The sequence below is a fragment of the Eschrichtius robustus genome, chromosome 13, assembly GCF_028021215.1.
Source record: "Eschrichtius robustus isolate mEscRob2 chromosome 13, mEscRob2.pri, whole genome shotgun sequence".
NCBI lineage: Eukaryota > Metazoa > Chordata > Mammalia > Artiodactyla > Eschrichtiidae > Eschrichtius > Eschrichtius robustus.
The window spans coordinates 90,788,774-90,816,063 of NC_090836.1; the positions used below are offsets into that span (position 1 = coordinate 90,788,774).

The following is a 27,290-nucleotide window of genomic DNA, read 5'->3' on the forward strand; positions in this document are numbered from 1 at the left end:
TGCCCCAAACTCACTCATGTTTCTTAAAAAACTACAACCACAAAATTATGTCAGGGTAGCCTGCGTGCTGAGTTTCCTTCCACCTGGAGCCATGTGTTTAATGGAGAGAAGAACGGACGGAAGAGATGAATAACCTGACCACCACCTAAAAAAGAATGCCAGCAGCCCCAGAGAGACTGGTTCCCCAGAGCTTCTCTGCGTCCCACCCCTGGCCCATGGAGACCCCAGCCCCGTCTGCCCAGGCTGAAAGAGCAGAGGGTGGGATTCCTGAGTAATTAAAGGGAATTTGGAAGGCTGGGATGTTGCGGAATGTTAGATCAGTAGCTAGAACAGCATGTGGTGTTCTTTAGGCAGGCTTCATTGAATCCATACAAAAAAAGAAAGAGGGGCTGCCTGCCGTCTGCCCATTTATCAAACAGTGAAGCTCAACTCTCACAGCTCCACAAAAGTGTTTGACTGTTTGCTGAGTCTTGCTCCAGAAATTAAAAGCTGAACAGCCTTAGCAGGGCTGAACCGACCCTGCATTTTGAGACTCAAACTAAATTGTGCTGGGCTTTCAGATTCAGGGACCAGCTGATTATTTGGTGAAAGGCAAGGAGAATAATTTGTAATTTGCAGCCCATAAGAAACACTTAAAAAAAAAAGCAAACCCCCTTCCCACAGGTTTTTGTTGCGGCTGGAAGGAGGAGGTGCTGTCTGCAACAGCTTTCTTTGCTCAGAGTGGGAAAAGTCTTGACCTCCAGTTGGGCAGAGAGTGATGTGGTGCAGCAGGGCCTCCACCCATCCCCCACCCCCAACTCCTAACAGGCTTCCTTTCCTCTTCGTGCTTTATTTGAAATGACCTTTCTCTCTTTTTGGAGGAGGAGGAGAGGATTTGGCCATCAAATATCTTTAGAGAAAAAGTATTTTCACAAATGGAATGAAAGATTCTAACCCCGCAAATATATTGCTTGGGAGACCATAAGATAACCACAAAAGCCTGGAAACTGGGTTTTCTGAGAATCCTCTGAAGAGCCATCAAAGGATTGAAGGATACCTCTGTCGATGAAGAGAATGTGCTAGAAAAGAGTGATGCTCCTGGAAGACATCAAGGGGGGGCAGAGACGTATTAGCAGAGGGGCCCCTCCCTGGCAGCTGGTCCCTCTTCTCCACCCGTCCAGCCAATGAAATTCCACTGGGGTGGATCTCCTACCCTCCATCCTCCTCCTCCTCCTCCTCCTGGCTGACAAAGCTCTAGGTGCACTCCCTAACTCCTTTGACCCTGCTATAAGCCTGGAAGATAGGTTGAAAAAGTGTCATTATCCCCATTTGATAGATGAAAAAGCCTGTTGCTCAAATGGAAGAAAGAGGCAAAGGTCTTTTCTTGGCTCTTCAAGTTAGCACATTTTTAAAGTGTGGTAATACCCTTCAGTACTTCATGGGATTGGGAGAGGAGGAGGAGGACGAGAGGTGAGCTGGAATGAAGGCAGGACCTGGTGGGTTTGGACTTTGTCTGGAGTCTTCATGAAGGAGTGGTTGAGGTGAGGCATGCCTGGCAGCAGGGGCAGTGAGACCATTGCAGCAACCCAGGTGTGAGATTATGGCCCTGGGGCCGGTGGAGATGGAGATGCGGGGAGAATCAGGATATGTTCACAGTAGAGGGAGGATGGAACCTGGTCACAGACTGGAAGCAGCAGGTGCAGCGGTTTGGAGGAGGAAGAGCTCTTACCTGGTCAGGGGATCAGGAAAGGCTTGGAAGAGGGTGTAAGAGGATCGTAGAGATTCCTCCCCACCTCTGAGAAGGTGCTCGTAGTTCATGCCCTGCCAGTGGGGAATCAGCAGCAGCATCTCTTATGAAGGACGGTGTGCAGGTTCCCTCGCTCTGACCACACCTGCCTGCTCCGCCGTGCTGTGTTAGAAGAGAAGGGAGTTAGAAGAATGTGGCTAGCCTGAAACATCCCTGGTAATAAAAGGGAATGAATGAGTCATCAGGATAATCACTGGTCATAATGGGCAACGTTTATTGAGCCCTTACCAAGTGCCAGGCACTGTTGCTAATTATTTACATACGTTTACTTTTTAAATTTTCACAGAAATTCTCTGAGGTAGGGGTTGGTATCATTCCCATTTTACAAATGAGGAAGCTGAGTCATTTGAATGTTAAATAACTTGCCCAAGGGCCCCGGAATAACAAATGGCTGAGCTGGGATCTAATCCAGGTAATCTAGCTCCAAAGCCCTTGCACGGAACCCCTCTACCGTACTGCCTCTTCACAAACACCATCGCTGTACACACCAAGAAAGAGGCCCATTGGTTGTGTTTTCACCTTGGCAGACGGCCCCTCCTCCTAGGTTTCTGGCAGATCTACGTGGTTGTCCTGGGAAGCAGCACTTAGCGTCGTCCACCTGGCAAATGAGTAAAGGGTATTCTCCAGGCCAGGGGTCGGGCTTCATGCCTTCATTCAACAAACATGGACTGAGCTCTTCACATGTGACCTGGGCCAGGTCCCTGCTCTCGTGGAGCTTATGTTCAAGTCGGGGGAGATGTGAAAGAAGCACTCAGAGAGTAAGCGAGCGAGACAACTGCGGAGAGGGAGTGCCGAGAGGAGGACAGAAAGCAGGGTCGCGTGCTGGGGGTGCTGCTTGTTTACTCTGCACCCGCTGGTCAGAGAAGGCCTCTGGGCAGAGGGACCTTGCCCAGAGGCCCGAATGTTGTAGGAGAAGGAGCTAATCTTGTGACGATCTGGGTGAGATTGCATTCCTGATGGAGAGAGCTGCAGTACAAAGGCCCCCAGTGGGGGAGGAAGCCTGGCATGTTTCAGGAACAGGGAAAAAATAAAATAAAAAGCAAGCCAGTGTGGCTGGGATCCAGTGAGGAAGGGTGAGAGTCAGAGGAGAAGGAAGGCCAGGAGGTAAGCAGGGACCGGGTTACAGAGGCTGAGGTGGGGGTGAGTTCCAGGTGCAGCGGAAGCCTTTGGAGGGCTGTAAACAGGGGTGACGTGTTCTGGATGAAAGCGTACACTGCCTACGTTGTGAGGAGGGGGGTGAAGCCCAGAGTGGCCAAGTGAGACCCCCCCTGAGGATCCAGAGCCCCACCGTCACTCAGGTGCTCCCCCCCCCCCGGCGTCCCCAGCACCAGTGGTCTTCTCGGGGTTCCTCTTGGACTCCTAATAAGTCATCGCAACCAAGGGTGTATGTTTTCCTTCATTCTTTAGATTGCTGTTTGTAAACTCCGTCACTGTGCTCCCAGCTTTTCCCAGTGCGTAACTGATGCTTGTGTTGACTTACAGATCATAAGGCAGCAGTTTCCTCAGTTAACCACCAGAAGACTCGGGACCCGAGGACAGTCCAAGTAAGCACCGACAGCCTTTCCACCTGCAGAGTGCACGTCCACGGGCCTCCAGTCAGGTCCGGACCCCAGGCCTTTCATCCTGAGCTCAGTCCGCAGGCCTCGGGGGAAGTCTGTGGCTGGCGAATGTGGCCCCCTCTCCCAGGAGCCCTGAGAGAAAGGCTGTCCAAAAGGCCAGCTGCTTTAAGGAATCCGACATGGTGCCACCCTGCCTTTAGTTGTTTTTGTGAAAGAGTCTTGGGCATTCTTTAAAAGGAGCGCCTTGTGGTTTCTTGACCAATCTCCAGGTTACTTGGCTTGTTTTGGTCAACAAACTCTACTCTGACAGTATCCAGTCTGCCAGAGAAGCAACCCTGTACCAATCCCTGCAAGGGAGATGGGGCGGAAAGCTTCAGCCATGCTGTGGTACCCAGGGTGTACTGCTTCCCATTCATCCATTCGGTCAACCAACCAACCAACCAATGTTTGCTTCACATTTTCTGCATGTCAGATAAATGGTGCTAAGTGCTGGGGACACATGAGCAAACAGGTTTCCGCCCTACTGGATGGAACATGTATTCTCCAGGGGAAGACAGAGAAAAAAGGATCATCAAATTGTGAAGAGGGTTGTCCTAGAGAATAACAAAAGGTTGGCCTGGTTTAGAGAGGGTAGCCCTGGAAGGGCTTACTGAGGAGGTGACCCGAGGAGTCAGAGGCTGTGTAGATGCCTGTCTCCCAGGTGAGAGTCAATGGGAAGGGACTCTGCCTTTTTTGCCCAGGCTTCACTAAAATCTGGATTTGTAGAGACTTGCCTCGAAGGGTGTTTCAAAAAACTGTTGGAAGTGACTAGGTGTTCCATGAAGAAGGTCTGTTGGCCATGTAAGTTTGGTAAGCACTGAGCTAAACAGGTTCCTTTATGCAGGACTTGTCAGAACCTTTATTATACTACTGTACACCGTGATTCCATTAGAGGGTGCCTTATTCAGCATTTCTAAACGTTTTTACCATGCTGAGTAGCAGATCAACACATACTGACTTATGAAATAATGAAACTTTTTATTAAAAGACAACAACCACATAGGACTTGTAAGACTTGTCACTAAAAGTGTTTCAAAAGCAGCATGTCCAATACTGCCCCCCGACTCTAACCCCGGCCATCCCCAGGCAGCACATTCGCATCCTGCAAGGGTGGGTTTAACTTTGGAGCCAAATTAGGTAAAGAAAGTGGAAAGTGGATGATCAAACTGGGGGAAACCCTTTTTAGTAAAGTTCTGAAAATAAACGAGACTCATTTTTTTCATGTGGCTCAGAAGCTCTGGGGGCAATTTCCAAAGAGACTTACAGAAAATTTTTGAGCAAGGGACATTTTGGAATAAATTTCTAATAATTTTTCAGGGTGACTCCTCTGATGAACAAATCTCATTCATAATGAAAAATTCCAGTATTTGTTTAAAAATGAGCTTTCAGCCCTAGTAAGAGTATAGAGTGGAAAACCCAGATTCTTCCTTATTTGTTTGCTGGTGAGCACAGTGGTTGGCACACAAGGGGAAATCACAGAGAAGTGGATGGTTGGAAGACTATTGAATGAATGGAAAGGAATTATTTTTCTCCAGCTTATGGTCTTTTTAGAGTCACTGGCTCCAATACATTGTTGCCCATTTCTGAGATAAAAGTGTACAAATAGATAGTAAAGGTAGATAGTAAAGACAGGCAGTAAAAGTAGTAAAGATAGAACAGCATGGTTTCCCATCCTGCATAAGTTTGGAGAAAGTTTCCTTCTGTCTACATGTAAGAGCCTGCTTTTGTTTTTTTGTTTTCTTTTTCTTTAACCTAGAGGTTGGCAAATTGGGCAATATCTTCTTTAAAAATTCAGTTTCATTGTATCCTCTCCATAAGGATCCTCCAAGGTTGGTCTCACCTTCAACCAATTGAAAGGTAATAAGAAGCTCTAGTCTCCAACATGCCACTTGGCCTTATAGAGAAAATCCCTCAGCAAATTTACTTTGACAGAATAAATTGGGGGGGCAGGGGGCTGATGGAGAGTGTGTTGACGTGCCTTACAGACCTGAAATAGAAAACTGAGAAGTGGTCAGAGCACTGGCTTCACTGCAGTTGCCAATTCTAGCAACATACAGTCTGAAAAATCAAGAAGCGGTCTGATATGAACATGTTATTACTAGCTTGATCTTAAGAAAGTGTAAGGGGGGACTTTGAAAGTTAGGGAGGCGTGTCATAACTGCCCTCCCGCCTGGAGGGGCTTCCAGAGCAAATGGAACCCGCCCCCTGCCCCCACTACCAAAGGAGTGCCCTCCAGGTGGAAAGGCAGTTACGACAGTTGGGAAGTAGAAGGCGCAGAAGACAGAGATCAGCTCAACACAAAGAAGAACTTTCTGATCACTACACCGACCTAAAATGAACTGGGCTACCTTCGGAGGGTCCGAGTGCTTCATCCCAGGAGGCATTCAGATAGAGGCGAGATGCCCACTAAGCAGAAGTATCACAGAATGGTATTAGGAGTGAAGGGGGAGCGGGGAGAGGGAAGGTTACCTGTGCTCAGCTCTCCTCTCCCTGGGAAGCCTCTCCCAGAACTCAGACTGCTTTCTCTTTTGTATTATTTCGTGACTGACACCACCATATCTCCATGAGTAGAAAAGAGTAGTTAATACGTTGTACAGCGTTTCTGAAAGTGAGGTCCATGAATTACTTACATTAGTATTGCCATGTGATCGTAAAAATCTACTCTGGATCTGCTAAATCAGAATCTTTGGAAGCAGGGCCTGGGAGTCTGTATTTTAATACGTTTTGTAGGTGATTCTTATTATTAGTAAAATTTGACAATCACTGGCTCAGCGCTTAAAAGCACTTTTAGAGGTTCAAATCCTGCCTCTACTGCTTACTCACTATATGATCTTGGGTGTGTTACTTAAATTCTCTGGGTCTTAGTTTCCTAGTCTGTAATATGGGGATAATAATTAGTTCTAGCCTCCCAGGGGTTTTGTGAGATGAAATCGGGCAATGTGTATAAAGCACTTAGTACCTTGTTAGCTGCTGTGTTACAATAGTAGGTAATGGCAGTCTCATAGAGCCAGGAATGTAATGCAGGGGCCTAACCCAGCAGGCTTGCTGATCTCAAACGGATGTGCATCAGAATTATCTGTGGTGTTCGTTTCAGTGCTGATTCTTGGCCCCTATTCCCTGTTCTGAATCCTTAGGTCTGGGAAGGGGCCTTGGAATCTGTATTTTTATTACACTCCATAAGTGGCTCTGACAAACATCAAAGTTTGTTAACACCACCATGCAGTGTGTTTTCTTAGTGTAGCACAGTGCCTCTGTAGTCAGACAAACCTGCTTCCTCCCCTAAACAGCTATATGACCTTGAACAAATTACTTAAGCTTTCTTGCCTCCATTTTCTCATCTGTAGAAAGATTATAATAATCCCCATTTCATAGAATTATTTTACAAATTAATGTAGGTAAAGCACTTTCCAAAGTGCCCAGCACATAGCAAGTGTTCAATAGATTGTAGCTAAAACCCAAGCAAAATGCAGCCTCCATCCCTCATTAGTCTTAATTGAAAACATTGCTGTTATTAAGCCCATTCTGAGTTAATAAAAGGTCCTGGTCTTTGTCTTACATTCAGTGTCAACTGAGACACTGAGTTTATCCTTTTTAAGATACAGTTCTTTAAGACTGCCATTTATTGATTAAGAAAAACATAGGCCAAGTGAATTTTTGCTGGTGGTACAGTTAGCAGTCATAAACACACTCTTCTTCTTGGGTCCCTGTATATAAGAGATTAAGTACAAATGGAAATTTTTTTATCGCACTTTCTGCTTTGCAAAGTATTTGACTTAACATTTTCTGTAGGAGGCAATTTTGGTTATTTTTACCTGTCTGATTGATGGCTGGCAACATGGAACTTTGGTTTAATTCTAGACTTCCAACATGTTGAGCCTTACAGAGGAGTTAACTCTTCTAGCTCAGGGAGGATGGGTCCAGCCGTCTTTGGCCTTGGGCTCCCGCGGCTCAGGAACCCCCACCTGATGAGGGTGCATGTGGGTCTCTCTCTCTTCCTTTGTGGCCCAGGTATCATTACTACGGCATCGCGGTGAAGGAAAGCTCCCAATATTATGATGTGATGTATTCCAAGAAAGGAGCCGCCTGGGTGAGCGAGACGGGCAAGAAAGAAGTGAGCAAACAGACGGTGGCATATTCACCCCGGTCCAAACTTGGAACATTGCTGCCAGAGTTTCCAAATGTCAAAGATCTAAATCTGCCGGCCAGTCTGCCAGAGGAGAAGGTGACCACGTCTGAAGTGTTGCTGGGAGTGGGTGGTTTCTCTCTCTCTCTCTCTCTTTCTCTCTCTCTTTTTCTCTCACACACCACAGCGCGCGCACACGCGCACACACACACACACACTTTTATTGCAAAATGGTGAGTTTAAAAATATAAAGATAGAAATCAGATTCAAGTATGGACTTTAGTTGACAATAACAATGTATCCGTGTTGGTCCATTAGTTGTGACAAATGTTCCATCCTAATGCAAGATGTTAACGGTAGAGGTAACTGGGTTTGAGCTATAAGGGAACTGACTGAACTATCTTCAAAACTGTACTACAACCCAATACTATTCTAAAATTAAAAGTTTATCTCTCTACCTATCTATCTTACCTACCTTCCTACCCATCTATGATGTTGCACTGTCTCATTTCACAAGGGCCCCCTCCTCTGGATTGCTTTTATATAGGATAAAGTTTATTTTCCCATGTGCTGCAGAGGATGTGGTGAAATTATCGTCCCATAGACCAAGAAGATTTTATAGGTATAGTGAATCGGATGGTTTGGGCCATAGGGTATTGGGAAGAAATAATTGGAAACACAAACTTGGAGACTTTCCCGTGGGTGATCACATCCTAATGCACCTATCTTGTGCTGCCCGGTGTCCCAGTAGGTGATGAGTTTCTACGTATCACACTGGGATGCAGTGGTGAATGAGACTTGAGTCCTGCTCTCAGGAAGCTTACAGTCAAGCAGGGAGACAGATGCTTGCATAAGCAAACTAAGTTTACATAAAATATATATCAAGGTTCTAAAACAAAAAGAATACCTGAAAAGAATGCTTTAAATCTAAGAACTAGATAAATCCTTATTTTTTCTCAAATTTGCTTTCTTTCTCAACAAACTTCCTGTACCATTGCTTTAAAATTCTTAGTTAAATGGAGCTGGAGATGCAATTCTTTTGCTAAGCAGATTCTAGAGAATTTCCGAATGTCTTTTTGTGATTTGGGCAAAAGCACCTCCTCTTATGAGTACATGCTGGGTTTTAACTTTTTAATATATCAACTGATGAGAATTTAATTTGGAAGGCGTCTACTATGTGCCAGGCACTGTACTAAATGCTGGATACACAAGCATGAATAATATGCTATTTTTATTTTCCCAGAGTCCACAGTTTCAGGGGGTGGAGATGGGGCAGAGGGAGAAACCCATGCTTTCCGTACCACAGGGTGAGTGCTCTGAGGGAGAAACACACTCAGGTGCTATGGGAGCACAGAGGAGGGAGCTGAGAGTCAGCGGGCCCCACCTAATGAAAATGAGTTTTGTCTGGGTCTTGCAGGATGAGTAGGAATTAGGCGAATTTCATCCCCTCAACAGAGAATAAATGACTTGAAATTCCAAGGGCAGAAGTAACATGTATTAATGTATGCCTTTATTGTTGATCCCTCCTCACCCCTCACAGGTTTCTACCTTTATTATGATGTACAGAACACACTGTCAGAGAATACTGGACACTGTAATAAGAGCCAACTTTGATGAGGTAGGTCAACAAGTGTTGAGCTATGAATACTCTGCATTAAAATATTATGATAACACTAGCTTCTGTTTCATGAGCTCCCTACTAGTTGCCAGGCCTCTGGAAGCCCTTGGTGTACATTAGCTCATTTAGTCCTCACAGTGATCCTAGGAAGCAGGCACTGTTACTATCCCCATTTTACAGATTCTCAGTGTGAACAGCAGTGGGCATGGCTTTTTAGTTGCTCTGTCTAGTGAACTGCATCCTGCCTAGTTGGCCTCCTGGGAACACAGTTTTGCCAAGGTATCATTACACCCAGAATTATACATTCAGAAAAACTAAAGGAAAGCTTTTCTTTATTTTGGATTTGACCTTTTCCTGAGGCTCATCCACTTCAGTGCATTTGGAGCCGGTTACCCTCCATTCTCAAGGTCTGGTCCCCATGTCCCTCTAACACTGCCAGTAGGGCCATCTTTGAATACAGACAATCTAAGAATTTCATTTCATTTTTATTTAAAAATATTACAGTTAAGGAATGGAGAGGAGAAATAAGGGAGGATTGAAGCACTGGTTACATGACCAAAGAGACGATAAAATCTTCTTGCCTAAAATGCCATCCAAAAGAATCTTCCAACAGGATGGCAGGAAACCACACATTTCACCCCATAAAGCTGAGGCCTTTCTGTTTAAAGAAAATGCCTTTCAGGCAGAAAAAAAAAAACCAACTAAACCAAAGACACCACCCTGGGATCAGGTGTGGGCATTCAATTTCAGGGAAGACAACCCAGGCTCTACAGGGGCTATAAAAATCAGTAGTTATTGGTGAAAAAGATGCTGGAGATTCCCTTTTTGTGTGTTTTAGGGGGGCATGTGCTGTTGGAGATGGAGGGGAAGAGGATGAGGTAAGGCAGTGAATGCTTGTTGAGCACTTGCCGGTACTTGTGCAGCTTGTTTAATGTTCCCTCAGGAGCCCAGTGTAGCAGTGGTACCACCATATGCGAGCTGTCGCTCGGTTCTTAGACACGGCTCCAGAAGAGGTGGCAGCGTGTTGGCAGAGAAGGACTCTTCTTCCTGCTCTTGACTTTCATCCACTAGATTCTTAAATTTCCCAAATTCCTTGAGTGACCATTCAAGTGGAATTATTTTCTTTTTAAAGAAAGAAAACTCACTGCTTTCTCTCGTATTGTAGTTTGGCTATGTCTCACGTATCAAAGACAGTGCACTGAGATCTGGGCAAACCATGACACATGATTGGTTAAGACAACACTGGCTTCTGTAACAGATAAGCCCCAAGTCTTAACACGGTGAGACAATACATGTCACAATCCAATGTGGACGCCCTTGGTTGGAAGGCTGGTTTCTGGGGGTGGTTCAGGGACCCAGGCTTCTTCCACCTTGTGGCCACACCCTGCCCTAGAGCCTTGGAGTCCTCTGTTCAGCTGATGGATGGGGAAAAGGATTACAGGGAAGACATCCCCCTTCTTAACCTTGTCAGCCCAGAAATAAAATGCATCACTTTTGCCCATAGTCTATTGGCAAGAGCTGGTCTCACAGCCCCAACTTGAGGTGAGGGGAGCTGGGAAGTGTGGCCCCTCATGGGCGGCAGCTTACGCTACTAGAGAAGAGGAGCTCTAGTGGATAGCTGTCCCTCTCTGCCACAGGTACTAACAACAGAACTGGTGACAGTCCTGGCGGCAGCTTACGCTACTAGGGAAGAGGAGCTCTAGTGGATAGCTGTCCCTCTCTGCCACAGGTACTAACAACAGAACTGGTGACAGTCCTGGCGGCAGCTTATGCTACTAGGGAAGAGGAGCTCTAGTGGATAGCTGTCCCTCTCTGCCACAGGTACTAACAACAGAACTGGTGACAGTCCTGGCGGCAGCTTATGCTACTAGGGAAGAGGAGCTCTAGTGGATAGCTGTCCCTCTCTGCCACAGGTACTAACAACAGAACTGGTGACAGTCCTGGCGGCAGCTTACGCTACTAGGGAAGAGGAGCTCTAGTGGATAGCTGTCCCTCTCTGCCACAAGTACTAACAACAGAACTGGTGACAGTCCTGGCGGCAGCTTATACTACTAGAGAAGAGGAGCTCTAGTGGATAGCTGTCCCTCTCTGCCACAGGTACTAACAACAGAACTGGTGACAGTCCTCCGTTATGTTCATATCTAGCTTTATACATCTCAAAACTTGATCATCATCTCACTTCACTGAACTCCATTCATTAATTCCAACAATTGTTGGGCATCTAATGGTGCCGTATGCTGCTCTAGCCCCCAGAAATGGGGTGACAGGACACAGTCTTGAGGGGGAAAAAAAGGCATACACACCAGCAATTAGGATGCAGAATATATGGTCCAGAAACCTTGTGAGGGCTTGCGTGCTCCTGCGGGAAGAGTGCTAGACTTGGAGCTTAGGCTTGCATTCAAGACGTGGCTCAATTCCTCATCCTAGAAATGAAGATAAAAATATCATCCCTGCCTATCCAGTTCACAGGATTACTGGAAGGAGGAGGTGAGACAATGCCCGGTAAAAGGTCATACAAATGCTTGCTCTCGTGAGATACGTCAACCAGAGAGTTAAGAGAGGTCACACAGTTGGTTAGATCTTTGTCACCTAACACTGCTGGTCCAGTATTCTTTCCACCCCTGGGCAGGGGTATTTGTGGCTGTTTTTGAGATGGCTGATGGAGATGTTGTTCATTCTACCCGAACACAAAAGAATGAAGGGGGGTATTTTACCTCTGATGGGCATGGCTTTCTCCTACAGCTGAGAAAAGTCATGGGTAAATAAACGGTGGATGCATCTGGTACACTTTGATGGTATAGTTTGTTTCAGGTCTTCAAGATCTTTAATATCCGTTGAGGTCACAATGTATACTAGTATCACAATCTTAAATTATCTTATTGTTTGCTTGTTCATTGTTTGTCTCCTACCACCACCATGGAAGCCCTTGAGGGCAGGGACCTTGTTTGTCTTGCTTACTACTGTATCCAGGTCAACTATACTCTCAGGCTCTCAGTAAATGTTTCTTGGGTGGGTGAGTGGATGGATGGATGGATGGGTGGATGGGTGGATGGATGGAAAACCACCACAGACTTATAGCATTGTCAGGCAAGCACAAAGAGTCCAAGTCTGCATGTAGGGGACTTACTGCAAAGCCTTCTCCAAACGACATTGCACAGAGAGCTGTAAAATCAGATAGTCCCGTGTTTGAGTCCCAGATTCACCACGTACTAGCCTGTGACCTTGAGCAAGGAACTTAACCTCTCTGAGCCTCAATTTCTTTTTCTGTAAAATGGAGATAATAACTATATCTACCTCATAGTAAAATGTGATGATTACGTGGAAATTGTATAGATAAAGTGTCTGATTTCAAACTCAGAGCATAATAAGTGGTAGGTATTTTGGTAGTTATTGTTTTGTCAAGTTCCTTTTAACACTGTAGCAATTAAGTACCCATGACTGGAAGTCATCATATATGTTTCCACAAGGTGCCAATATATTAGGAATGAACTAAACATAGGCATGGAAAAGAAATAGGAAACTTACTTAGGTATTCTTAAGGAAATCATCTCCTGATACTTCATTGAACAGAGAGAAAAAGGGCTGGGAGTTCAAGGGACTAAAGTAGATAATCCAGGAAACTTGGTTTAAATAATCATTTTCAATCATTTACCCCTGATTCGTTCGCCATTTATGCTTGCAAGGAGTAAGGAGAACTTCTCCCTTCTGTCTAATTATGTTTCCATTTGTTAAATGGCTTCATCATGCCAGGCATCTTATAAGTTATCTTATTTCATCCTACTAATAGGTAGACACCATCTCCATTTTGTAAAGGCTGATAACTCTCATATTTATATATTTATTTAGTCCGAGCTCCGGATTCAAATGACTTGCCGTCTAACTTACGGTGGTCTAATCAGAGCTCTAATTTTCGCTCCCAGATTTGTTCTTCCCAAGTCTTAGATTGCCACTACCACACACAATTGCTCAAACCACAAACCTCGGTTCTTCTTTTCCCCTCACGCTTCGTATCTAGTCTATCAGGAGGTCCTATTGGCTCAGCCTCCTGATATGAACACTGTCTGTCCATTTCACCCCTGACTTCCAAGTATCACCCCTTGAGCTTTACACTGTTCTCCCTCCTTTTTTTTCCCTTCTCACTCTGAGGAACTAGTCCACTGGACATTAAATGCTCTTAAATGCAGAGTAGGAAGGGAGGTCAAAACTGGATAATATGCCCTCTACAAAGGCTGCCCCGGTACCAGGACTGATCAGGGCTCCCTGTGCCACTTGAACAGACTTGGAAAAGACAGATGGCTGCTAATGAGAGTGACTTTCTACAGATTTGTTTTAATGTACACAGCAGCTAATGTTTTCCAGAATTTCTGCTGGAAATTGACTGCTCATAAAAAAAAAAAGAGCAGGGCTACATGCAAGGAGAGCTTAGAAAGGCAAATGAATTCAGAATCTACCAAATACTAGGAATCAACTGGGCAATGCTTATTTGGAGTTGGAAGGACAGGCAGGGAGGTCCAGGACCTGGCCAGAGGCCAGTGCCCAGGGATGAGATGGGATCTGGGGACAGCAGAGGGTTGTCTGGAGGGTAAGCACCTTGTCTAAGAGATGTGGCCACCTCCAGGCCCAAGGCGGCCAGCAGTCAGACACCAGGTGTCCCAATAAGAACAGGAACCTTGACAGGTGAGCAGAGCCACCATGGGGATCCTGGCTGGGTGACGCTCAGAAACGTAGGCAAGGGTGTCTCAAATGTTTCAGAGCAGTGCACTGATTTCTTGGGCCTCATAGTTGTAGTGCCTCCATGATACAAATAATAATAATAATAATAGTAATAATAATAGCAGCTAACCTTTATTGAGCATTTACTATGTGCCAACCACTGTAATAAGTACTTTTTAGGAATCTTTACCAAAATCTAGTAAATACTACTTTTATTCCCATTTCACAGGTAAAGAAACTGAGGCATAGAGATATTATACCCCTAGGTGGTAGTGGTGACAGGATTAGAACCCTGGAAGGCAGTCTTTACTCAATTGGATTTTTTTTTTGATGGTTTTAATTTTCAATCTTGTTGTCAACTTTGCAATATTTTCACTCTCGTGGAATTAACAGAACTGTGACTTTGAGTTTCATAATTTACAAACCTGACCTCATTTACCACTTTGATCCTGTTTTTGGAAATCACCATTTTTCCTCTAGGAAGTCAGGAGGCATGCTTTTCTCCTCATTCCTCACCCCCCAAGCCTCCCATCCAGTGTTTACACTGGGAATTCCAGCCTGGCCGTGGGGGTCAGGGAATTCTGTCCATCTGAGGCTGAGCTCAAAGGAAAGCAAGACCCTACTCCTAAGAGGGGCTTGAAGGACAACTGCAGGTCCCCAGGCTGGGGCAGAAAGCTGGGATGTGGGCAGCAGTCCAAGAAGAGGCATAGGTCTCAGGAATGGGGTAGAAGCCCATGTGAAGAGCCAACTAGCCACTGGACTGATTAGTGAAAAGACAAATTCATCCATTCCCTGACTTGCTGTCTGGCTTTGGACAAATAAGTTAATGTCTCTACAAAATGGGAGCAGTGATCCTAAGCTTTAATATTAACTGAGAGAACCTGTGCTAAGTTCCTGGCGTATAGCAGCACTCAATAAATACATAACGCTGACGCCATTAATAATACCACCTCCAAAAGTGTTAGACTTGGGTACTAAATGACCTCCTGCCTTGGGTCAGGATTGATTTGGGGAACCAGGGATGTGGGCAGCGCTGCACACCAGGGGTTCAGGAGTGCCCATCTGTGGAGGAAAGAAAGATACATAGTACAGGAACCAAGTTGAGCTTGTAAGAATTCACAAAACTTCAGTTATTTGTTCCCTAACTTTAAGATGAGTCACTCCTCAATGTTAGCTGAAGTCTAGGTATCTTTAGTGTTATTTTACGTACCAGATAACCATCTTCTACCGTGTCCCTTCACTTCCCTTATCTTGTCCCACCCCCCGCCCCCACCTGCTCTCTCCCTGACCTCCAACTCAGACCCTGGAAGACACAGGGGTCGGGGGCCTGCTATCCTCGTATTAATAACAATAACTCCATTTTGAGTGCCTGCTAGATTTCTGTCCTGTGCTAGTGGTTGGGCTTGGGTGTCCTCGTACCTTACTGTCCAGATGGCACTGTCTAGCGTCCCATAATGGCGCTAGCCAGCCAAGGCTGCACCAAGGGCTCTTTGAGAAAATGGTCGAATTTGGCCATGAAGAGGCCTTTGCACTTTGTCCGTTTTTGGGGCGCACAAGGTTGTATCAGGAGACTTCTGTCTGTGACACCTACTCTTCTTCCTCCTAGACATAGTCCTCTTACCAGCAACTCACACAATGTTCCCTTCCTTTCCAGAACACCCTGGGGTCCCCGAGGCACCAACAGGTCCAAAGAATAGTTGTAGTGCTCTGAGCTTTTTAGAAGCAACATCCCACCTTCCCTTTCTTAAACTTTTTACCCAGACCACGGTAAGCATGAAGAGGCAGATGGGTTAACTTGCTACTGCTCTCTCCCAGGGCAGGGTAGACCCCAGGCTGCCAGGCCAAGTGCTTCTTCAGCAGGGGGCATGCACCCAGACAGGCAGGGTGAAGACTTGGGACAGGAGGACCTTCCAGGGCCTCGTAAGCCACCCAGGCTGGGACGGCCTCTGCTGCTGCAGTGGGAGCAGAGAATAGCGCTGTGGACTGGGCTGGCCTTCGCTGAGTCCCAAGGCTCTGCTGGGAGGGCCTTGTGTAACCTCAACGGTTCTTCTCTCTGTGGGTTGATACAGGTTCAAAGTTTCCTTCTGCACTTTTGGCAAGGAATGCCGCCCCACATGCTGCCCGTGCTGGGCTCCACCACGGTGGTGAACATCGTCGGCGTGTGTGACTCCATCCTCTACAAAGCTATCTCCGGAGTGCTGATGCCCACCGTGCTGCAGGCATTACCTGACAGGTGGGCACGCTTCTTCTCATATCCCCTCATGGTTGGTCCTCAGCAGGTATCGTTCCTGCTTCTCATTTATTGAATAGAACCATGCACTGTCTGGGGGCCTCCCTTGTAAAGACCATTAATATTGGACTTTAAAATATTAAATTTTATTTATATTTTTGAATATAAATAAAATTTAATATTTCCAGTATAAATAAAATTTAATATTTTGAACCTCTTGTATCATTCAGAATTCAAAAAGGATAATATGTTACACAGTGAAAAGTCTCCCTCCTAGTCTTCTTCCCCAGATACTCAGGTCCTCTCCCCAGAGCATGAAATACAGTCATTTTCTTAGGGCCCCGTCCGGATCTGCTGTGCACACATAACCAGTGCATGACATATACTTTTTCTTACTCAAATGATGACATACTACATATACTGTTCTGTACCTTGTTTCAAAAAAATACGTCTTGGAGATTGTGTTGGGCAGCTTCTGTGCCCCTTCAGATGCAGGCTCCGCTGTGTTCCATGCTGCCTCCTGCCCTGTGAGGGGTAGGTGGGGAGGGTGATCTGCATGGCACACCTTACGGGGCTCCCTTTCCCTCTGGCTTCCAGCCCCGGTCAGCCAGTGGTGGGGAGGGGGTCAGAAGGGAGATCAAAGGGAGGGAGGAGAGTGAAGTCAGGAGATGGCCTCACTACCTCCCTCCCTATGAGGTCACCCCCGGCTGGCCACGTCCCTCCACTGGGCTCTGCTGCCTTCCAGGCCGCCTCTCTCCCTCCAGGTTGTCCTTTGGTCATGAGGTGGATGAGAGCCTGCTGGCCCTAACCCCCGGTTGCAGCGGTCACCTTTATGGGTTCTCCTGTGCCTATCCACGCCTTTACGACTTGTCCCTTATAAAATAAACTCTACGGTTTTGAGTGTCATCTGTTTCCTGTTGGGACTGCTACAGAGAGCATTTTACATCAGTCTATAAAGAGGTTTTTTTTTTCTTTTTCACACCTGCATATTGTTCCTCTGTATTGAGTTTAATTAGTTGTCTTGATGTTTCCAATCTTGTCCTATTACAATGCTGTGATGAATGATGTTTTTAGTACATTCTTTTACGTGGTGCAGTTTGTTAGTTTCCTAGGGCTGCAATAACCAAGTACCACAAACTGGGTGGCTGAAAACAACAAACGTATTTCCTCACAGTTCTGGAGGCCACAGGTCTAAAATCAAGGTGTTGTCAGGGTTGGTTCTTTGCAGAGACTTTGAGGGAGGATCTGATCTATGCCTCTCTCATAGCTTCTGATGGGTGCCATCTATCCTTGGCGTTCCTTGGCTTGTAGCTGCATCACTCCAGTCTCTGCCTCCCATCTTCACATTGATTCCCACTCTGTGTCTTGCCGTCTCCCGTAAGGACACTTGTCATTTGATTTAAGGCCCACCCAGTTAATCCAAGGTTTCGTCTCAAGATCCTTAATTTAATCACATCTGCAAAGGCCCTTTTATCAAATAAGGTCAGCTTCACGGGTTCCAGGTGGGCATATTATGGGGGGGAACAACCCTTCATCCTACTACACAGAGTATATGTGCAGGATAAATTCCTAAAGGGCTGAATTGCTGGTTCAAAGGGTCTGTGACTTAAACTTGTCTCAGTGAAGTTTTAATTTGCATTTATCTTATTATGAATGGAGTTGAATATTTATTTTTTTATACAGCAGTTTCTTATTAGTTATCCATTTTATACATATTAGTGTATATATGTCAATCCCAATCTCCCAATTCATCACACCACCACCACCACCACCACTTTCCCCCGTTGGTGTCCGTACGTTTCTTCTCTGCATCTGTGTCTCAATTTCTGCCCTGCAGACCGGTTCATCTGTACCATTTTTCTAGGTTCCGCATATATGCGTTAATATACGATACTTGTTTTTCTCTTTCTGACTTACTTCACTCTGTATGACAGACTCTAGGTCCATCCACGTCTCTACAAGTGACCCAATTTCGTTCCTTTTTATGGCTGAGTAATATTCCATTGTGTATATGTACCACATCTTCTTTATCCATTCATCTGTCGATGGGCATTTAGTATGCTTCCATGACCTGGCTATTGTAAATAGTGCTGCAATGAACATTGGGGTACATGTGTCTTTTTGAATTATGGTTTTCTCTGGGTATATGCCCAGTAGTGGGATTGCTGGGTCATATGGTAATTCTGTTTTTAGTTTTTTAAGGAACCTCCATACTGTTCTCCATAGTGGCTGTATCAGTTTACATTCCCACCAACAGTGCAAGAGGGTTCCCTTTTCTCCACACCCTCTCCAGCATTTGTTGTTTGTAGATTTCCTGAGGATGCCCATTCTGACTGGTGTGAGGTGATACCTCATTGTGGTTTTCATTTGCATTTCTCTAATAATTAGTGTTGTTGAGCAGCTTTTCATGTGCTTCTTGGCCATCTGTATGTCTTCTTTGGAGAAATGTCTGTTTAGGGCTTCTGCCCATTTTTGGATTGGGTTGTTTGTTTTTTTCATGTTGAGCTGCATGAGCTGTTTATATATTTTGGAGATTAATCCTTTGTCCGTTGATGCGTTTGCAGATATTTTCTCCCATTATGAGGGTTGTTTTTTTGTCTTGTTTGTAGTTTCCTTTGCTGTGCAAAAACTTTTAAGTTTCATTAGGTCCCATTTGTTTATTTTTGTTTTCATTTCCATTACTCTAGGAGGTGGATTAAAAAAGATCTTGCACTGATTGATGTCAAAGAGTGTTCTTCCTATGTTTTCCTCTCAGAGTTTTACAGTGTCCAGTCTTACATTTAGTCTCTAATCCATTTTGAGTTTATTTTTGTATATGGTGTTAGGGAGTGTTCTAATTTCATTCTTTTACATGTAGCTGTCCAGTTCTCCCAGCACCACTTATTGAAGAGACTCTCTTTTCTCCATTGTATATCCTTGCCACCTTTGTCATAGATTAGTTGACCATAGGTGCGTGGGTTTATCTCTGGGCTTTCTATCCTGTTGCATTGATCTATATTTCTGTTTTTGTGTCAGTACCATACTGTCTTGATTACTGTAGCTTTGTAGTATAGTCTGAAGTCCGGGAGCCTGATTCCTCCAGCTCCGTTTTCTTCCTTCAAGACTGCTTTGGCTATTTGGGGTCTTTTGTGTCTCCATACAAATTTTAAGATTTTTTTCTTCTAGTTCTGTAAAAAATGCCATTGGTAATTTGATAGGGATTGCATTGAATCTGTAGATTGCTTTGGGTAGTATAGTCATTTTCACAGTATAGATTCCTCCAATCCAAGAACATGCTATATCTCTCCATCTGTTGGTATCATCTTTAATTTCTTTCATCACTGTCTTATAGTTTTCTGCATACAGGTCTTTGGTCTCCCTAGGTAGGTTTATTCCTAGGTATTTTATTCTTTTTGTTGCAGTGGTAAATGGGAGTGTTTCCTTAATTTCTCTTTCAGATTTTTCATCATTAGTGTATAGGAATGCAAGAGGTTTCTGTGCATTAATTTTGTATCCTGCAACTTTACCAAATTCATGGATTAGCTCTAGTAGTTTTCTGGTGGCATCTTTAGGATTCTCTATGTATAGTGTCATGTCATCTGCAAGCAGTGACAGTTTTACTTCTTCTTTTCCAATTTGGATTCCTTTTATTTCTTTTTCTTCTCTGATTGCCGTGGCTAGTACTTCCAAAACTATGTTGAACAATAGTGGTGAGAGTGGACATCCTTGTCCTGTTACTGATCTTAGAGGAAATGCTTTCAGTTTTTCACCATTGAGAATGACATTTGCTGTGGGTTTGTCATATATGGCCTTTATTATGTTGAGGTAGGTTCCCTCTATGCCCACTTTCTAGAGAGTTTGTATCATAAATGGGTGTTGAATTTTGTCAAAAGCTTTGTCTGCATCTATTGAGATGATCATATGGTTTTTATTCTTCAATTTGTTAATGTGGTATATCACATTGATTGTTTTGCCTATATTGAAGAATCCTTGCATCCCTGGGATAAATCCCACTTGATCATGGTGTATGATCCTTTTAATGTGCTGTTGGATCCTGTTTGCTAGTATTTTGTTGAGGATTTTTGCATCTATATTCATCAGTGATATTGGTCTGTAATTTTCTTTTTTTGTAGTATCTTTGTCTGGTGTTGGTATCAGGGTGATGGTGGCCTCGTAGAATGAGTTTGGGAGTGTTCCTCCCTCTGCAGTTTTTGGAAGAGTTTGAGAAGGATAGGTGTTAGCTCTTCTCTACATGTTTGATAGAATTTACCTGCGAAGCCCTCTGGTCCTGGACTTTTGCTTTTTGGAAGATTTTTAATCACAGTTTCAATTTCATTACTTGTGATTGGTCTGTTCATATTTCCTATTTCTTTCTGGTTCAGTCTTGGAAGGTTATACCTTTCTAAGAATTTGTCCATTTCTTCCAGGTTGTCCGTTTTACTGGCATAGAGTTGCTTGTAGTAATCTCTGAGGATGCTTTCTTTGTATTTCTGTGGTGTCTGTTGTAACTTCTCCTTTTTCATTTCTAGTTTTATTGATTTGAGTCCTCTCCCTCTTTTTCTTGATGAGTCTGGCTAATGGTTTATCAATTTTGTTTATCTTCTCAAAGAACCAGCTTTTACTTCTATTGATCTTTGCTATTGTTTTCTTTGTTTCTATTTCATTTATTTCTGCTCTGATCTTTATGATTTCTTTCCTTCTACTAACTTTGGGGTTTGTTTTTTCTTCTTTCTCTAGTTCTTTTACGTGTAAGGTTAGATTGTTTATTTGAGATGTTTGTTGTTTCTTGAGGTAGGATTGTATTGCTATAAAATTCCCTCTTAGAACTGCTTTTGCTGCATCCCATAGGTTTTGGATCATCGTGTTTTCATTGTCATTTGTCTCTAGGTATTTTCTGATTTCCTCTTTGATTTCTTCAGTGATCTCTTGGTTATTTAGTAACGTATTGTTTAGCCTCCATGTGTTTGTGTTTTTTGTTTCTTTTCCCTGTAATTGATTTCTAATCTCATAGCGTTGTGGTTAGAAGAGATGCTTGATATGATTTCAGTTTTCTTAAGTTTACTGAGGCTTGATTTGTGACCCAGGATGTGATCAATCCTGGAGAATGTTCTGTGTGCACTTGAGAAGAAAGTGTAGTGTGCTGTTTTTGGATGGAATGTCCTATAAATATCAATTAAATCTACCTGGTCTATTGTGTCATTTAAAGCTTGTGTTTCCTTATTAATATTCTGTTTGGATGATCTGTCCATTGGTGTAAGTGAGGTGTTAAAGTCCCCCACTATTATTGTGTTACTGTCAATTTCCTCGTTTACAGCTGTTAGCAGTTGCCTTAAGTATTGAGGTGCTCCTATATTGGGTGCATATATATTTATAATTGTTACATCTTCTTCTTGGATTGATCCCTTGATCATTATGTAGTGTCCTTCCTTGTCTCTTGTAACATTCCTTATTTTAAAGTCTATTTTATCTGATAGGAGTATTGCTACTCCAGCTTTCTTTTGATTACCATTTGCATGGAATACCTTTTTCCATCCATTCACTTTCAGTCTGTACGTGTCCCTAGGTCTGAAGTGGGTCTCTTGTAGACAGCATATATATGGGTCTTTTTTTTTGTATCCCTTCAGGCAGTCTATGTCTTTTGGTTGGAGCATTTAATCCATTGACGTTTAAGGTAATTATAGATATGTATGCTCCTATGACCATTTTCTTAATTTTAATGGGTTTGTTTTTGTAGGTCCTTTTCTTCTCTTGTGTTTCCCACTTAGAGAAGTTCCTTTAGCATTTGTTGTAGAGCTGGTTTGGTGGTGCTGAATTCTCTTAGATTTTGCTTGTCTGTAAAGCTTTTGATTTCTCCATCGAAGCTGAATGAGATCCTTGCTGGGTAGAGTAATCTTGTAGGTTCTTCCCTTTCATCACTTTAAGTATCACTTTAAGTATATCATACCACTCCCTTCTGGCTTGTAGAGTTTCTGCTGAGAAATCAGCTGTTAACCTTTTGGGAGTTCCCTTGTATGTTATTTGTCATTTTTCCCTTGCTGCTTTCAATAATTTTTCTTTGTCTTTAATTTTTGCCAATTTGATTACTATGTGTCACGGCGTGTTTCTCCTTGGGTTTATCCTGTATGGGACTCGCTGCGCTTCCTGGACTTGGGTGGCTATTTCCTTTCCCATGTTAGGGAAGTTTTCGACTATAATCTCTTCAAATATTTTCTTGGGTCCTTTCTCTCTCTCTTTTCCTTCTGGGACCCCTATACTGCGAATGTTGTTGCGTTTAACGTTGTCCCAGCGGTCTCTTAAGCTGTCTTCATTTCTTTTCATTTTTTTTTCTTTATTCAGTTCTGCAGCAGTGAATTCCACCATTCTGTCTTCCAGGTCACTTATCCATTCTTCTTCCTCAGTTATTGTGCTATTGATTCCTTCTAGTGTAGTTTTCATTTCAATTATTGGATTGTTCATCTCTGTTTGTTTGTTCTTTAATTTTTCTAGGTCTTTGTTAAACATTTTTTGCATCTTCTCGATTTTTGCCTCCGTTGTTTTTCCGAGGTCCTGGATCATCTTCAGTATCATTATTCTGAATTCTTTTTCTGGAAGGTTTCCTATCTCCACTTCATTTAGTTGTTTTTCTGGGGTTTTATCTTGTTCCTTCATCTGGTCCATAGCCCTCTGCCTTTTCATCTTGTCTTTCCGTGAATGTGGTTTTTGTTCCACAGGCTGCAAGATTGTAGTTCTTCTTGCTTCTGCTGTCTGCCCTCTGGTGGATGAGACTATCTCATTGATTTTTTTTTTTTTTTAAAGGTAATTCTTTTCTTTTTTCTTAAACTTTGGGTTTATTTATTTATTTATGGCTGTGTTGGGTCTTCGTTTCTGTGCAAGGGCTTTCTCTAGTTGCGGCAAGTGGGGGCCACTCTTCATCGCAGTGCGCGGGCCTCTCATTATCGTGGCCTCTCTTGTTGCAGAGCACAGGCTCCAGACGCGCAGGCTCAGTAATTGTGGCTCACGGGCCTAGTTGCTCCGCGGCATGTGGGATCTTCCCAGACCAGGGCTCGAACCCATGTCCCCTGCACTGGCAGGCAGATTCTCAACCACTGTGCCACCAGGGAAGCCCTATCTCATTGATTTTTAAGAGCTCTTTATTTTTTAGGACTATTAACCATTTATCTGTAATAAGAGTTGCAAATATTTTCTCATTTTGTTCTTTTGTTTTTGCCATACAGAGAATATATTTGTGTAGTTGAATTTATCAGTCTTTGTGTTTATGGCTTCTGGATTTTGTATCATTGTTTTAGAAGTCTTTCCCACTCCAATTACAAATAATTTTCCCATGGGTTATCCTACAAACTTTATGCTTTGATTTTGTACTTTTGAACTTTTATCCAGTTTGGAATTCATCCTTGTGTAAGATGTAAAGTATGGCTTCATTTTTTCCCGAACAGCTCTCCTTATGCCGATACATACGTTAATTATTCCATTTTTTCTTCACAGATTTGAGGTGCCTCCTATTTAGTGTAGTAAATGTTATATGTATTGGTGCTATTTCTAGACTTGCTAGCCTATACCATAGATATTTCTATATATTCATGTTCCAGGGTCACGCTGTCTTTAAGTTTTACGCTTTTAAACATATTTTAATATTTGATAGGCCAGCTCCTCATACTTACTTCTGTTTGTAGAATTTTCCTGTTATTGTCTCTTATTTTTCCATATGAACTACCTTAGCATCAGTTTGTCTATTTAAGTATTTATATACATATAAAAATTTATATATAAATATATGTATGTTCATTGGGATTATATTACACTTATAGATTAATTTAGGGAGAATTATATCTTTATGGTATTGAGAATTCCTAGAAAAGAACACTGTTTGCCTTGTCTGATCTTAAATTTTGTGGCCTTCAGGAATGTTGTAAATATTTTTTCATATAAATCATATATATTTTTAAAATTAAATTCTTTCTTACTTTTTTTTTGTTGCTATTGTAAATGCAGTCTTTTCCTCCATATCTCTTGACTGATGGTTGTTTATATATATGAAAGCTATTGGTTTCTGTGTGTTATATTTGGACCTGACTGTTTTAAATTTAACTATCTTAATGTTGTATTCCTTTTGGGGGGGCTTCTGTTAAATTTTCCAGGTTTAGAATTATATTATCTAAAAATGTCTTTTTAATTTATTTCTCTTATCTAATTATGTTGGCTTATTCCTCAAGAACATGTTAAAAGCTCTTGACTTTAATGAGAATGCATCTAGTGTTTCTTGGTTAAACATGATGCTGGCTTTGGGTTAAGAATGAGATATTCTGTCGTGCTAAGGAATATCTGTATTTTCTTAATTCATTAAACTTTTGATGAAGAATGGTTGTTGCATATTATCCAATGCTTTCCATCATCTGTAGAAGTGATCATATTATCCATATCCTAATATTGAACCATTCTTGAATTCCTAGAATACACCCCACTTACTCATAGTATATTATTTTCTTTAATGTGTTGCAGGATTTTATTTTCTATTTTATTTAGGATTTCTGCATCAAGAGTCAGAAGTGAGATTGGTTTGCACTTTTCTTTTTTGTTGAATAGTTGTCAGTTGTTGGTATCAACGTTATTTTTGCTTCATAAAAGGAATCTGGAAGTTTCCCTCTGCCCCTACTTTTTTTCCTAAGGTCTGAAACAGTTTACATAGCATTGAAATTATTTGCTCTTGAAGATTACACAGAATTAATTTCTCTTCGAAGGCATCTGGGCCTAGTGTTTTGCGGGAGTAAATCTTTGAAATTTTTCTTCTTTTTTTCCTGTAGTAATTGGTCAGTTTAGGTTTTCTATCTTCTCTGAGGTGAGGTTTGGTAAATTATATTTTCCTAGAAAATTATCAGTTTCTTCCAGATCTTTAAATTTACTTGCTTAGGGTTGAACAAAGGGAGTTTGTAGATTCATTGAGTTTCCTTTGTGTCTGTGATTATTTCTGTTTTACTGCATTTTTGTTTGTGTAGTTGTGCTTTCTACCATTTCTTTGTGAATAGGTTACCTAATTTATTTAATTTTTTTCAAGGAAAAAGCTCTTGGATGTATTTATTGGTATTATTATTATTTCTTTTTTTCTAACATATTAATTTCTACCTTTATTTATTTATTTATTTTATTTATTTATTTTTGGCTGCATGGGATCTTTGTTGCTGTGTGCAGGCTTTCTCTAGTTGCAGTGAGCGTGGGCTACTATTCATTGCAGTGTGCAGGCTTCTCATTGTGGTGGCTTCTCTTGTTGCGGAGCATGGGCTCCAGGCATCGGGCCTCAGTAGTTGTGGCATGCAGGCTCAGTAGTTGTGGCTCATGGGCTCTAGAGTGCAGACTCAGTAGTTATGGGCACGGGCTTAGTTGCTCCGTGGCATGTAGGATCTTCCCAGACCAGGGATCAAACCCGTATCCCCTGCAGTGGCAGGCGGATTCCTAACCACTGCGCCACCAGGGAAGTCTGGCAGGCGGATTCTTAACCACAGCGCCCCCAGGGAAGTCCCTGTGTACTTTCTTTTACTTTTGGTTAGTAACATAATTATTTCAGGCTTGGCTTTTTTCCTTTGAGCACTATTTTAGCTTTATCTCATAGGTTTTTATATGTAATATTTTAATACTGTTATTTTCTAGATATTTTGTGACATTGACTTGGAGTTCCTTCTTGTCCTAAGAATTTAAATAGCGCATTTAAAAATATCCAGTTGTTTGGAGCTATTATTTTCTGGTTATGTTATTCATTTTAACTTTACTGCTTTGTGATTAGACTGTTTTCTGAACTATTTCTTCTTTTGAGACTATGCTTAGATTTTGTTGTCTAATATATGGTCAGTTTTGTTACACTTGAAGAAGCACTCTGTATCTTCGTACAGACTTTGACATATATGTATTTGGACCAAATTTATTGTTATTTAGTTCTTATGTTGTCTTAGTGTTTGTCCATTTAGACTGTTATGGACTGAGAAAGGTTAGTAAGTTGAAGATTGATTTCTAATGTGTGCCAACCTATTTCACCTTGTATTTCCTATTATTTTGTTTTTGAATGTTAGTGCTTTGATATTTCTAACTGCTTCGTCTTCAGTGTGAGTTGTAATGCCTTCCTTATGAATTACAATATCTTCATTGTAAATTGCACTCTTAGCATTATAAAGTCTCATTTAATTTTTTTTGGCCCAGAATTTAATTTGTCTGATATTGAAATCATGACCTCTATTTTCTTTTTGTTTTCATCGGAGGGAATACATTTGCCCACCCTTTTATTTTTAACCTGTATAACTCACTTGTATACAGAACCATTAGAATTTGTTTTATTATCCAATCTGATATTTTTCTCTTACAAGGTAAGTCCAGCCCATATACATTTATTGATACAACAGATACTTTTGTTCTTAGTTCTATCAGTTTATTTTCTATTATTATTTATATTTTATAGCTTTTAATTTAATTTTTTAAATTCAAGTTTATTGAAGTATACCTTGTATTCATTAACATTCATCATTTTTAGTGTATACAACAAAATATAAAATAGTTTCATCACTTCAAAAACTTCCCCTATTTTGTCAATGCCTCTCCCCACTGGCAGCCCCTGGCAATCACTCATTTGTTTTCTGTGCTTATACTTTAACCTTTTCCAAAATCTTATATAAATGGAATCACATGGTAAGTAGCCTTTTGAGTTTGACTTACTTCACTTAGCATAATCCATGTTGTTGTGTGTAACAGTAATTTGTTCTTTTTTTAAATTGAAGTATAGTTGATTTACAATGTTGTGTTAATTTCTGCTGTACTGCAAAGTGACTCAGTTATACACATATGTACATTCTTTTTTTATATTCTTTTCCATTATGGTTTATCCCAGGATACTGAGTATAGTTCCCTGTGCTATACAGTAGGACCTTGTTGTTTATCCATTCTATATGTAATAGTTTGCATCTACTAAGTCCAAACTTCAGTCCATCCCTCTCCTACTCCCCCTCTCCCTTGGCAACCTCTATGCCTGTGAATCTGTTTCTGTTTTGTAGGTAGGTTCATTTGTGCCATATTTTGGATTCCACATATACGTGATATCATATGGCATTTGTCTTTGTCTGGCTTAATTCACTTAGTATGATAGTCTCTAGTTGCATCCGTCTTGCTGCAAATGGCATTATTTCATTCTTTTTTATGGCTGAGTAGTATTCCATTGTGTATATGTACCACATCTTCTTTATCCATTCATCTGTCAGTGGACATGTAGG

At 42.3% G+C, this 27,290-nt stretch overlaps 1 protein-coding gene across 2 annotated transcripts in view; it reads left to right on the forward strand.

Moving 5' to 3' along the window:
* Nucleotides 1-27,290, forward strand: part of RFX4 (regulatory factor X4) — a 163,485-nt gene that overhangs the window by 83,883 nt on the left and 52,312 nt on the right. The window contains exons 5-8 of one of the 2 annotated variants that reach the window (XM_068560654.1): nt 3,269-3,330; nt 7,393-7,606; nt 9,048-9,125; nt 15,908-16,071. In XM_068560654.1, coding sequence (XP_068416755.1) covers nt 3,269-3,330; nt 7,393-7,606; nt 9,048-9,125; nt 15,908-16,071 — 518 coding nt within the window. Of the gene's footprint in view, nt 1-3,268; nt 3,331-5,718; nt 5,814-7,392; nt 7,607-9,047; nt 9,126-15,907; nt 16,072-27,290 lie in introns of those variants that run through there. The other variant, XM_068560655.1, reaches the window with a different exon arrangement.